The 13,765-nt window shown below is 43.0% G+C and overlaps 1 protein-coding gene across 1 annotated transcript in view; it reads right to left on the bottom strand.

Annotated features, from left to right (window-relative positions):
* The window catches only part of ARHGAP15 (Rho GTPase activating protein 15), an 892,712-nt gene that overhangs the window by 714,495 nt on the left and 164,452 nt on the right, over positions 1-13,765 (bottom strand). Inside the window, exon 5 of the mRNA XM_075318806.1 lies at positions 8,173-8,257. Within this exon, the coding sequence (XP_075174921.1) occupies positions 8,173-8,257 (85 nt within the window). The remainder of the gene's footprint in view (positions 1-8,172; positions 8,258-13,765) is intronic.

Raw genomic sequence — 13,765 nt, 5'->3', positions numbered from 1 at the left:
CTCTTTCACACGTCCGTGTCTCCGGTACGTGTATGGTCAGTTTTCTCACGTACCGGAGACACGGGCACACGTTGACCCATTAAAATCAATGGGTGTGCGCTCGCATGCGTGTTCTGCCATGGAACGTGTGTACTTGTGGAGCATATGTGTTCCCGTGTGCTCCACACGTCAACATGTCCGTTTTTCTCCGGCACCATGGGTGTCACGCGGAACGCAAACGGACCACACGGAGGTGTTCCATGTGACACACGATGGAGAGGAGAAAACACACGTGTCTGAGAAAAAAATAACAAAACTTTACTCACCTTCTCCAGCCCTCCTGTCTCTGCTGCTGCTGTCACTTGCTTCTGACCCCCGCTCATTATGCTCATTGAATATTCACTTCACTGCGGCCGCAAGCAGCAGCAGCAGCGGGGAGTCAGCAGGACCGGAGACCGAAGATCAGCACCACGACAGCGACGCCAGGGACAGGTGAGTAGAAAGTTCCCGTTCTCCGTGTGTTATCACGGATAACACAGAGAAAACACATGTGAGCCATAAACAGGGCTCACGGAGGGCAAAACGCATCTTTGAAACGCCCGTGAAAAACGTGCGTGATTTTTCACGAACGTGTGAAAGAGGCCTAAAGAGGTTTTAGACACCTATTTTTGTTAAAATATATAAGATGGTAGCCAGCCTTGTTCTCGTCCTGAAGAAGGCTAGTTCTCAGCCAAAACGTGTTTGGTTTATTAAAATGGATAAAATACATGTATTGATATCTGGGATTCTAATCCCTCCCCTGTAATGTTCATAATGGCATCCCTGCGCTGTCCTGCCCCCCTCTCCTGGCAGGGACGCTGGCACTCTCACCTTCTTGGCTGCCCAGCGGTGACTTCTCCATCCCTGTTCCTGCCGCTGTCTTCTGGGGCCTGTGCACAGGCCTCCTTGGAGTGCCCTTAAGATACACACAGACATGCCCCTTTTCTTAAAGGGCTAGTATGCCCTGACCCTGAAGTGCTTCTAAGCATGGCTGACAAGCATCAGTTATTTAAGGCACCTTCCCCTTAAGGGAGGTGCCTGGGCAAAGAGTTCTATATGTTGCTAGTTCTCAGGTCCTTTTTGCTGCTGTCATTGGGCTGTTGCTGATTCCTATCTGTGTTTCAGTGCATGATAAGTCCGCTGCTGCTGCAAATATCTATGCCGACGGCTTCCACGAGTTATAACAGTGAAGACTGTGAAAGAAAAGCGCAATAGGGTCTTATCCACAAAACAGGAAATTGAGTGAAAAGGTAAAGAACTCACCTATAGGAGTTGTGCCAGTCACAACCCTTATAAACGTATGTATTCAACGGTGAAACAGCTGCAGCCCCGGGTGTAGTAGTTCAAGGTTTGGAAGTAGACGGGCTCTTCACCAATCCAGAATTATAGGTGATTAATGTCTTTTTATTTCATGCACAGGTCTACGCGTTTCAGGAGTACTTAGCTCCCTTCATCAGGACGACAGGCAAAAGAACATTAAATCCCTTTTTTGATGTTCTTTTGTCTGATGTCCTGATGAAGGGAGCCTGAAACGCATGGAGCTGTGCATGAAATAAAAAAACATTAATCATCTATAATTATGGAGTGGTGAAGAGCGCGGCATTACAACCTGTCTCCTTCCAAACCTTGGACAGCTTCCACGATATCCAAGTATCCTCTTGGGCAGCTCCTATGATATCCACTGCTGTTGCCACAACTATCCACGCCGGCCATTCCTTCTACACCAGCTGCTGCTGCTACAACTACCCATACCGGCTGCTGGTACTCCATCTATTCATGCCGGCTCAATCCACGACATAAGCTGCTACTGCTTCTGCTATCAGAGACTGTCTGTATTTGTGGTGTCAGCCTACCAAGGTACCGTTGATTCCTTGGGGCTGCCCTGGTGTGTGCCTATCGTCACCTCCGGTGGCTTTAGTGAAGACTCAGTAGCTGTTCTAGTTTGCTCCTCTAGGCCAGTGATCGGTACCTCCGGTCCAGTGGATCCTCTAATCCTGTGCTTGCCCGGAGAGCTTTACAATGCTAACCCATCATATCGTTAGTACCATTGGAAAAGGATAGCGCTATTACTGACCATTTCTTTTTATAATTTCTAGCATTTTAATTTTATTTTCAAAAATGTCATCAGCCGAACAACCTCCTTAGGGGCTCAGGCAGACATCGGTGCACACCAGTCCGATCTCTGTCCACAATGCACATACTGGTCACTGCTGAGCGTCACAGCCTACAGAACAGGAGAAAGACTGGCGGATTATGGTTACAAATAAGCTGAGCAGCAGCACTCAATGCCAGGCAGCAGCTGCAAAAGCAAAAAAGATTCTAGGGTGTATAAAAAGAGAGATTAGATCCTGTGATCCCAACGTATTGTTACCTCTCTATAAATCACTTGGAAGGCCACATCTGGAATATTGGGTCCAGTTTTGGGCTCCACATTTTAAAAAGGACATTCAGAAGTTAGAGGCAGTTCAAAGGCGGGCAACTAGACTATTACAAGGAATGGAGGCCGCCCGTATGATGAGAGGAGGAAAAAGTTGGATTTGTTTAGCTTAGAAAAAAGACGTTTCAGAGGAGATCTCATTTATATGTGTAAATACAGTACAGACCAAAAGTTTGGACACACCTTCTCATCTCTAGAACAACTGTTAAAGGAGACTTTGTGCAGCAGGCCTTCATGGTAAAATAGCTGCTAGGAAACCACTGCTAAGAACAGGCAACAAGCAGAAGAGACTTGTTTGGGCTAAAGAACACAAGGAATGGACATTAGACCAGTGGAAATCTGTGCTTTGGTCTGATGAGTCCAAATTTGAGATCTTTGGATCCAATCACCGTGTCTTTGTAGAAAAGGTGAATGGATGGGCTCTACATGGCTGGTTCCCACCGTGAAGCATGGAGGAGGAGGTGTGATGGTGTGGGGGTGCTTTGCTGGTGACACTGTTGGGGATTTATTCAAATTGAAGGCATACTGAACCAGCATAGCTACCACAGCATCTTGCAGCGGCGTGCTATTCCATCCGGTTTGCATTTAGTTGGACCATCATTTATTTTTCAACAGGACAATGACCCCAAACACACCTCTAGGCTGTGTAAGGGCTATTTCACTAAGAAGGAGAGTGATGGGGTGCTACGCCAGATGACCTGGCCTCCACAGTCACCAGACCTGAACCCAATCGAGATGGTTTGGGGTGAGCTGGACCGCAGAGTGAAGGCAAAAGGGCCAACAAGTGCTAAGCATCTCTGGGAGCTCCTTCAAGATTGTTGGAAAACTATTTCCGGTGACTGCCTCTTGAAGCTCATCAAGAGAATGCCAAGAGTGTACAAAGCAGTAATCAAACAAAAGGTGGCTACTTTGAAGAAGCTAGAATATAAGACATATTTTCAGTTGTTTCACACTTTAAGTATTTCTTTCCACATGTTTTAATTCATAGTTTTGATGCCTTCAATGTGAATCTACAATTTTTAGAGTCATGAAAATAAAGAAACTCTTTGAATGAGGGGGTGTGTCCAAACTTTTGGTCTGTACTGTACATGTGTGGTCAATATAAAGGACTGGCACATGACTTATTTGTTCCAAAGACAATACTAAGGACCAGGGGACACTCGCTGCGAGTGGCAGAAAAGCGATTCCGACAGCTAAATAGGAAAGGGTTCTTTACAGTTAGAGCAGTCAGACTGTGGAATGCCGACCACAAGAGGTAGTAATGGCAGATACTATAACAGCTTTATATCAGGGCTGGAGGATTTCCTCAGTACACACATCATTGTGGGTTATAAATGACAATGACAAAATGTATAATCGGTGGAGGAAGGTTAAACTAGATGGACCGGGGGCTTTTTTCAACCTAAATAACTATGACTGAATTGAACTGTTTGCAAGAGATAAATAGCCTAAAAAGCCCCAAAAAAGGTTTCTAAAATTTTAAAAAAATTACTTTTAAAATTTGGTTAAATGAAAAGAATTATCCTGATTTATTAAAACAAAAAAATTCTGTGTTTAAAAAAAAAAAAAAAAAATAGGATTTAATTTTACATGTTTTGCTGTTCCTCGATGGTCGAGTGTTGGATTCGCGGTGAAGAGGCGCAGCCGGATGTTCATTTCTACTGACTTTGCTTTGTGACAAGTCGTCCTCGCCGCGCTCGAGAGTCAGTGACAAATAAAAAATATCACTTTCTTTTCTGCTTTGTTTTTCATATTTTCTTCATTTATTAGAAAGAGATACGTTATGACAGATACTCTCGGCAGCGAGGACTAAACTGATCTTTGTCACCTGCCAAATGAGGAAACGGCTTATTCTAAGTGACTCCAGCTTGAAAATCACCTTCTCGGGCAGCCATCATTCCAATAAGGTATGGCAGATCTCATCCAGCCTTGGGTAGCCTTCACAATGGGGCTCTGTCAAACGCGCTTCTGTGTGTCCCTGCACTATCATCCTCTCATTGACTTGTTCTCCCTTTAATGCCACACAGAGCTTTGTAAACTTTCACCGCATTATATCTAAGGCTATAAGAATACATGCCAGATTTGTCTCAACAACTTATCTGTCATATCTCGGAAAACGAAGATCAATGCTCTCTCCTCGGGCACAATGTGGAAAAAAAAGTACAAAGTGGAATTTGCTGCAAGTGCTTGCTTCTAAAATTGTAGCAATAGACAAAATAGCGAGTGCTCCGCTCGGCTTTCTAGGACAGAAGTCACATGCGTTTTACTAATTAATGCAAAACTCAACTTACATTTTTCCCTAATTATATGACATTTATGTTCTTTGCATGTTCAGGAGCAGTTGGGTTATTTTCTCTGCACTTGGACATAATGTTCTGCGCTACATTGAGTTGCAATTTTTTAAGTTACCATCATTTTCGGATTATAAGACGCACTTGATGGGTCTTATGAGGATGCGTCTTAAAATCCAAATGTAGCTTACTGGGAGGTGGAGAATGGGTGCTGTGCTGGCTGTGGTGGGGGCTGTGCTGGCTGCAGCAGGGGCTGTGCTGGCTGCAGTGGGGGCTGTGCTGGCTGTGGTGGGGGCTGTGCTGGCTGTGGTGGGGGCTGTGCTGGCTGCAGCAGGGGCTGTGCTTGCTGCAGTGGGGGCTGTGCTGGCTGCAGTGGGGGCTGTGCTGGCTGTGGTGGGGGCTGTGCTGGCTGCAGCAGGGGCTGTGCTGGCTGCAGTGGGGGCTGTGCTGGCTGTGGTGGGGGCTGTGCTGGCTGTGGTGGGGGCAGTTCTGGCTGCAGCGGGGGCTGTGCTGGCTGTGGTGGGGGCTGTGCTGGCTGTGGTGGGGGCTGTGTTGGCTGTAGGGGGGCTGTGCTGGCTGCGATGGGGGCTGTGCTGGCTGCAGCGGGGGCTGTGCTTGCTGTGGTGGGGGCTGTGCTGGCTGCAGCTGGGGCTGTGCTGGCTGTGGTGGGGGCTGTGCTGGCTGTGTTGGGGGCTGTGCTTTCAGGGGCTGTGCTGACAACTGTGTGGGCTGTGTTTTTTACCACGGGTGCGCGATTCTTTAAGGGGGTCTGGATTTTCCTTAAGAAAAAGTCACTTTCTAGTGCACACATTGCCTTAAGCAAGACATTTTTGTAATCTATCGCTTTTCTTTAGGTTGTTACACCTGGCTTCTGCAACTATTGGTCATGAGTTGGTAAAACCAGTGAAATCATGGCAAAATCACAACAATAAAGGGAAAAAAAAATCACAACTGGCATCAATTTTTAGAGTTCCGATCATATTAAAATTCTTGTTTTTGTCATTCCCCCCCGTAGGGACCTTGAGGTCCAATAATGGTTACAATTAAGAAATATCATACCACCATTGTAATCTGACCACAAAAAAAGGGTCTTTTCACAATTAAAAAATTTCAATAACTTTCTGCGCTACATTGAGTTGCAATTTTTTGAAGTTCCTTCTTTAAATCATTTAAGCAAGACATTTTTGTAAATACCTTAATTGCTTTTCCTTAGGCTGTTACATTTGGCTAAGGATTGCACTACTGAAACTATTGGTCATGAATCGGTAAAACCAGTGAAATTGTGGCAACTTCCCAACCACAATGTTCCACTAAAGGGAAAAAAATCACGACTGGCGTCAATCGTGAGAGCTCCAATCATTTTGCCCCATAAAGACCTTGAGGTACAGTAATATTTACAATCAAATCATATCATTGTAATCTGACCACAGAGTAGCTCTATAGAGCAAACCAAAAATTAAAGGGTTTGTTCACAAATCATGACATTATTCTAGTTTGTCTTGCATAATTTTTATTTTTACTTTAGGGAAATATTTTGGTGAAATCCAAGATTATCACACAACTAAAAGTTGAGCTTTAGTTTCTCTGTATGGCCAGGGGCAGACGACCGTATGTCATCTCATTCGAGAAATTGATCCGATTGCGCAAGTCACACTCAAAATCAGACTTGTGCACAGCCCCATAGAATAACATGGATCTGAGTGTTATCAGATGTTTTCTTGGATCGGAAATATGGTTGTCTGCATAAACCCAGTAGTTGAGTAAGTATTTTTCCTTTTTTTTTTTGCTGTAGTTTCTTATAAAAATCTCCACGAGGTCCCATGACGTTTCCAGCTCTGCTACATATGATGGCACAGCACATGGCCATACAATAATGACCACCCACTGTGAGGTTCAGGCAGAGACTGAGCCATGCAATGAGTGGTGACATCACACAGGTTAGTTGCAGTCACAGCTGGAGGTTTCCATGGCCCTTCACCTGTGACCGCAGGTAAGCTGACCTCAGGGGACCTCAGTGACCTCATCTCAGAAGTTCCCCTAAAAATTGTGAGCCAAAAATGTTCTAATCTTTGCAATTTTTTAGGTCAGATTGCATCCATTTTATGGTCTTGGTAATAGATAAAAGTCACAGCATAGTGCCGGATCCCTTACGCAGTGGATTTGGAAAGTGATTGAAGCCCTATGGACTTTAAAAAAGTTATCGTTGGCTTGTATGATGCTTTGATAGAAATAATGATATCATCCCCTCTGGTGTCACATGACTTTTGGAATATTACAAGATAATTAATTATCCATAGGAATGTGATACGTCATGTGCAGCCTAGATGCCGGGTTTAGTCCAATGGCCCATGGAGACACCACATGGGAATCATATATGCACTATACTGGTCTTTACAGAGACAGATATCGAAAATACAAAGTATATAAACCATATTTAAAACTAAGGCATATAAGAAACTTGGATGGTTTGTGTTATTAATAAAAAATGATTGATCAGTTCCTGATAGCTGGAGGTCTGGCCATTGGGGTAGCTGCCAATCCTGAGAATAAAAGAGCCAAAACCATTTTTCTAAACTGTCTTCATAATGTGGGAAAATCACTTTGAAGGGAAAGTGTCACACTATACTAAGGAAGATGCTGAAGGTACAAGCAGTGAATCTTCAAAGTGCAGTTAGCAGGCAAACCACCAGAGGGCAGTAGAGTAGTCAGTAAACCAGGTCAGCAGGAGAAGGTCTCATTAATAGCACAGGAATAATCAAATTGTGGTCAGGTGATAGCCGAGGGTCGGAAGCCAGGAGGTCACATATGCAACAGAGGGGAGAGACGGCGCTGAAGTTAGGAACGAGGATACAGGTCAGATGCTGGGAAGTTCAAGTACAAAAAAGGGAGGAGGAGAAACAGGTCGGGACTGGGATAGGACAGACAGGGAAGGGTACACAGTAGACAGGAGGAGGTAGTCAGGGACTGGGATGAATGGAGGAGAGTACAGGTCAGAACAAAGTAGCTGGGAGGCAGGACAGATCAGGTAACTCACCAGAGCCTGAAACACACGCTGCAGAGCATAAACTATCACTGGCACTGAACCGGAGGTGCAGCACCAGGATAGTGTCCCAGAAACCGGAGTGAGGCAAGGAGGAGTTAACCCTTGACATGACCAGGCCAGAGCTTGGTGAAATAATCAAACCACAGCGGCCGATACAGACCTGGATCATGACAGAAAGCTTCTTATCAAATTCATCCACCCTTTTATTTGAAGGCTTGTGACGTCCCAGGGAGCTGTGTCCCAAACGATCATGGGATGACCACATGACTTCTCAAAGTTGGATCAACCCTCTACTGATAGCCCATATTAAACAATTATAGAATGATACATCAATGCCATCTACAACTGGATCCAAATGATACATATCTTCACAAAGCACTGACCATATTTGCTGTCAGCTCCTTGGCGTCCCTGTAGAATTCCAACCTCTCTTCGGAAAGCACAACATACGTTGTAGTCCAGTTTTTCCTAGAATATAAAAGATGTTGAGATTTTAATCTTTGGTGTCTTTAGCTTTAAAAATTAAGAAAAGAAACTTGAATTGTAAAACTTACAGAGTGAAAGACCGAGAACCCAATTTATAATATTGTCATGAGTGTGTCACGGCCTGATGCGATCTCAGGGGTATCTGTGATCAGAAGGTCATGGTGTATTGTTGATCGCAGATCCGCTTTAGTGCCTTTTCTTCTCCTATAAATATTCACTCCACTCCAATTTATGCCGGCTATAGCTCATACCTATACTGTCCACTTTGATGGAGACAGTCTCTGGAGAAGCTGAGATGTCACTTCTGTTGCAGCTGAGAAGTTCCTGCCGAAGAAGCTGTGGAGTGTATTTATTGTGTCTTTGCCCACCTGTTTGTCTACCTGGACTTCACTAGTCAGGGTGAGTTCAGGGCCAGCGAGAGCCAAGGCACGTGACGGCACACTGGGAAAGGACCTGTCTAGAGACATTAGGGAGTGCAGGGATCAGCAACAGGTGAGTGTTAGGAGGTGAATCTGCACCCCTCTCCCTAGCGCAAGGGCCTATCATGGTATTGCTGCCCTTGTGTTCCCTCTGTGTTGCGGCGCTCGCTAGAACTCCTCTCACACCTGGCGTCACTCATGCACTCACAATGTGCCACATATGCATGTTTGTTTTTCTTTATTAGTTATCTTTTTTTGTATTGTGATATTCATTGATTTTTTTTTTGATTTTTTTTGCACCAAATTCTTCAAAATAGTGCAAGTGATTCCTGAATTTTGTGCAGAATCAAAGATATTTTTTATATTTGCCCTTAACATTTGTTGCAACTTTTTAAAGCCCAAAGCTACTTCTATCACTAAAATATCCCAAGATTATTAAATAAAATCAATAAAAGTAAGTGCCAGATTTTTTCTTTGTGGTCACCACACCTCCCCCGCCAAAAATAAAAACCAATCCAAACATTGTATCTACAGCAAAATTGTATCAATAAAATCAACAACTTATCATGTAAGAAGCAAGGCCTCAATTGATGGAATATTAAAAATATTGTGGTCTAATATCACTAAAGCTTTAACACCAGAAAACTGGTGTAAAAACGTAGAAAAGTCACTATGTTTGGCAAAAATGTTGTGAACTTTGTTATTTCAACAACATTTTTTCCCAAATTTGGTAGAACTGTGGCGTTACCTGATGAGCGGTGGATTTTGTTATCGTTTCTTGGAAAAAACAAAAGCGCAAAAACTAAAAATAGCCGTGTCCTTAAAGGGGTTGTCCAGGACTATTTTTTTATTTTAGTTTTTTTACTATGTGCCTAAAAACTACCAGACAGCTAGCTGCTAACTACCTGCCTGATCTGACCGGCTCAGATCTCTACCGGGACAAAGTGGTCATAGACCAATCCTGCTGGCAATTCTGTGGCTTCTGTTGACTTCATTTAGACCGAGCGGCACCTTTTCCCTCTGCTTTGTTGACAGGGAATGACTGCAGATGTGATGCTGACTGACAGCCGGCTCCCTGCTGCCTAACTTTGGGAAGACGATGGCACGATGTATCTAAACTGCTCTGGCTGAGGAAGCGTGGTCCGTGGACCTGGTCAGCTGTAGAGAGTGGGGAATCGGTGACAACAGCCTGTAAACCTCCTGTGGTCATTTGGACATTGATTGTTAGGCTTTGAGATAAAATGGACAAAACAGAATTCATAGTCTGTCCTCCTCCGCACTCAACCCCCCCCCCCCACCTGGCACATCCATCAATGTGAATGGCTGCTCACTTTCCCCAGTGCCACGTTCTCGCGGCCTGGAAGTAACTCTAGACTCTGCTCTCTCAAGCCACACATCCAAGCCCTCTCCACCACCTGCCGCCTCCTGCCTCCAACTCAAAAATATTTCCCGGATCCGTACATTCCTATCCCAAGAAGCTGCAAAAACCCTAGTGCATGCCCTTATTATCTCCCATCTGAATTATTGCAACCTCATGCTCTGTGGCCTGCCTTCTAACAGTATCGCACCCTTACAATCTATCCTAAACTCTGAGGCCCGGCTAATCTACCTGTCCTCCCGCTACTCCCCGACCTCTCCTCTCTGCCAATTCCTTCACTGGCTTCCCATTGCCAGATGAGTCCAGTGCAAAACCCTAACCATGACCTACAAAGCCATCCGCAACCTGTCTCCTCCTTACATCTGTGACCTAGTCTCCCGGTACTTACCTGCACGCAACCTCAGATCCTTACAATATCTCCTTCTCTACTCCCCTCTCATCTCCTCTTCCCACCATCGCATCCAAGATTTTTCCTGTGCCTCCCCCATACTCTGAAACACTCTGCCATAACACATCAGACTCTCGCCTGCCTTGATAAGCTTCAAAAGGAACCTGAAGACCCACCTCTTCCAACAAGCCTACAACCTTCCGTAACCCTCAGTCCGATACAGCACCGCACGACCAGCTCTACCCTCACCTACTGTATCTTCACCTATCCCTTGTAGACTGTGAGTCCTCGCGGGGAGGGACCTCCGTCCTCCTGTACCAGTCTGTGCCTTGTATTGTTGATGATTATTCTACTTGTCCCTATTATGTATACCCCTTTCACATGTAAAGCACCATGGAATAAATGGCGCTATAATAATAATAATAATAATAATAATAATAATAATAATAATAATAATAATAATAATAATGAAACTGTGCAATACCAGCCGCATCCATATGTGGAACATCAGTAACTAGAATACCCATGGATAGTAACATCCCAATAAGCCTCCTGATGAACCCCTATTTCTGATAGGTAGGTGGGAAACGCGTCGAGAAGAAATTAAGGGGATCCAATTTGGACAACTTTCCCAAGGTGGTGCGTTTCTATATGAGGGCAGCTATGTATCGTATACGAGTCCTCAAGCACCACTATCCTATTTGGGCTAAATGGATGAAAATATGGAAATGGAATTACTATCTACATCAGAAGAGGATCTCAACACTATATAAAAAGGATGGCATTGGAGAAAGGAGATATATATATATATATATATATATATATATATATATATATATATATATATATATATATATATATATATATATATATATATATATATATATATATATCTCCTATGTGGCTGCCTTTTTTTGGTGTACTTTGTGAAGTGTTACATTGTATATATTGCTCCAGGGCACTAATTGATCCAGGATTATTTTTCTTCCTTCCGTTTTTTCCTTTTTTTTTTTCCTAATTTTTTTTGCCTCTCCTACAATTAAGGTTTTTGTCATCAGCTATACTATTGGTCTTAAGGCCTGGATATAGGATAAGGCAGGGCAACTAATAGGGATAGCCTCCGTGGAGCAGGGGCACTCAGATAATATAGGGTGTTCCTCCACTGTATAGGCAGGAATAAAACAATAGGGGTTGATTTTAGGGATAGTCAGTTATTATAATTGGACAAAGTAATGGTGAATATAGTCTCTAATTTTTTTTATTGTATTGTTTGTTTTTTTTAAGGGTGAATTTTAAATATTAGCAATATAGTGTATAATTTTATATTTAGCATAAATGAAGAAGTTATTTGTTAGTAATGAATAAGAACCCCAGTAAATATATATTTTGTAGGTTGGACTGCTAGCTGTGGGGAGCCAGCTGTCAATCAACAGTGAATAGTCATGCCCCATCAACAGAGCAGAGCAGAAGAAGAAGAGGTGCTCTACTGACAAGAAGCAGCAGAATGGCCAACAGCAGGTGTCCATGACCTCTCTGTCGCGGGAGAGATATGCATCAGGAAGGTAGGTGACAGCTACCTGCCTATTTGTTCTTGGGCCTGTAGTAGAAAACTATAAAATAGTACCGGACAACTCCTATACGGGGTTTATATAAGTCATTTTTTAACTGGTGTTAGGTGATAAAGTGGTTGAATAGGCAGTTGGCCATTCATCTGCTTAATGTCTTCTTACTTTATACACTTCTTTTGAGGCCACATAATCCTCTCTTCTGTATTCTTATTTCCTTCTTCTATATCTACATGTAATGCAACTTTCTTTGTTTTGGAGAAACATCTTAAGAGGATTCATATAGTTCAGAATACTCATTTGAATGAGGTTTAGGCAGAGGATCCGGCACAATACATAGTCAAAAGTAAAGGCCGCTTTACACACTACGATTTATCTAACGATCTCATGAGCGACGTTACATGTCCAGATCCTTGTTACGATTTGCCGAGGTCACACATAGGTCGTTTATTAGCGGTCACACGTAACGACCTCACAAGCAACGCAAAATCGTTCAGCGATATATTGTTTGACCAAGGCGGTCGTGTGGATGTTGTTCGTCGTTGGTAGGGTGTCAAACGTAGCAATATGTCTGCTGCGTTCCAAACGACGAACAATATTTAGAAACTGAACGACGTGTCAACGATCAACGATTTTCAACCTATTTGCGATCGTTCGGAGTCGAACATAGGTGTCACACGCAACGACGTCGCTAACGATGCCGAATGTGTGTCACGGAAACCGTGACCCCCAACGACGTATCGTCAGATAAATCGTAGCGTGTAACGCCAGCTTTACACTTATGTGGAAGAAAAAAGGAGACTCCATATAGAAAAGTGCAACAAACTCGCACAATACAAATAAAGAACAACCATTCACAATTTATAATATTAAATATTTTGCACCTATAGATACTTTGTATCTTTATTGTTATAAGACAATGAAAATTACCTGAAAAAAAGATCAAAGGAAGGAGAGACAGAACGAAGAAATGAATAACTGGCGAAAAGAAAGGAGCAGATGAAGAAAAGCATAAACAGATAAGATAATGGAATGTGACAACAGGAGGAAAGGTGAAAGCTGGTACCTTAGGGGGAATATGTTAAGTGTATGAAAATAAAATAATCAGCAACAGCGTATCAAGGACAAACCAGTGTGGAGACTGAGCACGGGATGGTAACAGCTTATGAGCTTAGATGCAGTCATGCAGAACGCTTTAGCTTTGCACCTGCTTTAAAGGCTAGGTCCATTTTACAGTTCATTAATGTATATAATCTACATACATTATGTATGATACATATTTAAACATATAAAACAAAATACTAATCTTTGCATAATGTTTACATACAGTTTGTATCAAACTCCAGACCTGCATTAAAATGTCAGATTGTTACTATGATAAAGAGTTAACAATCTGATACATTCCTATCTGGACTTGCTTATGTTGGACTTATTTTCTTTCTTTTTTTTTTTAATGAGATCATTTTTATTAAACACAATACAATCAGTACAGAGAGAATACATTGTTCTGCATATGTTAACACCAACATTCTTTCTGATATTAAATTACTTTATGTACAGTTTGCACTGCCCAGAATGTAAATGAATAGACCAAACTATGTAGACACTGAACAAGCAGGGGATATTAGAAAATTTAGCACAGAAACAAAATGTTATGAATATACTGTGCTATGTGATCACTTTTCGATAAGGAGGGACTCAGTCTCCAGGGACCAGGACCTCCACTGCTCCTGATGATTA

The sequence above is a fragment of the Anomaloglossus baeobatrachus genome, chromosome 7, assembly GCF_048569485.1.
Source record: "Anomaloglossus baeobatrachus isolate aAnoBae1 chromosome 7, aAnoBae1.hap1, whole genome shotgun sequence".
Lineage (NCBI taxonomy): Eukaryota > Metazoa > Chordata > Amphibia > Anura > Aromobatidae > Anomaloglossus > Anomaloglossus baeobatrachus.
The sequence above is the reverse complement of the archived record's forward strand: the minus strand, read 5'-3'. Positions and strand labels throughout refer to the sequence as shown.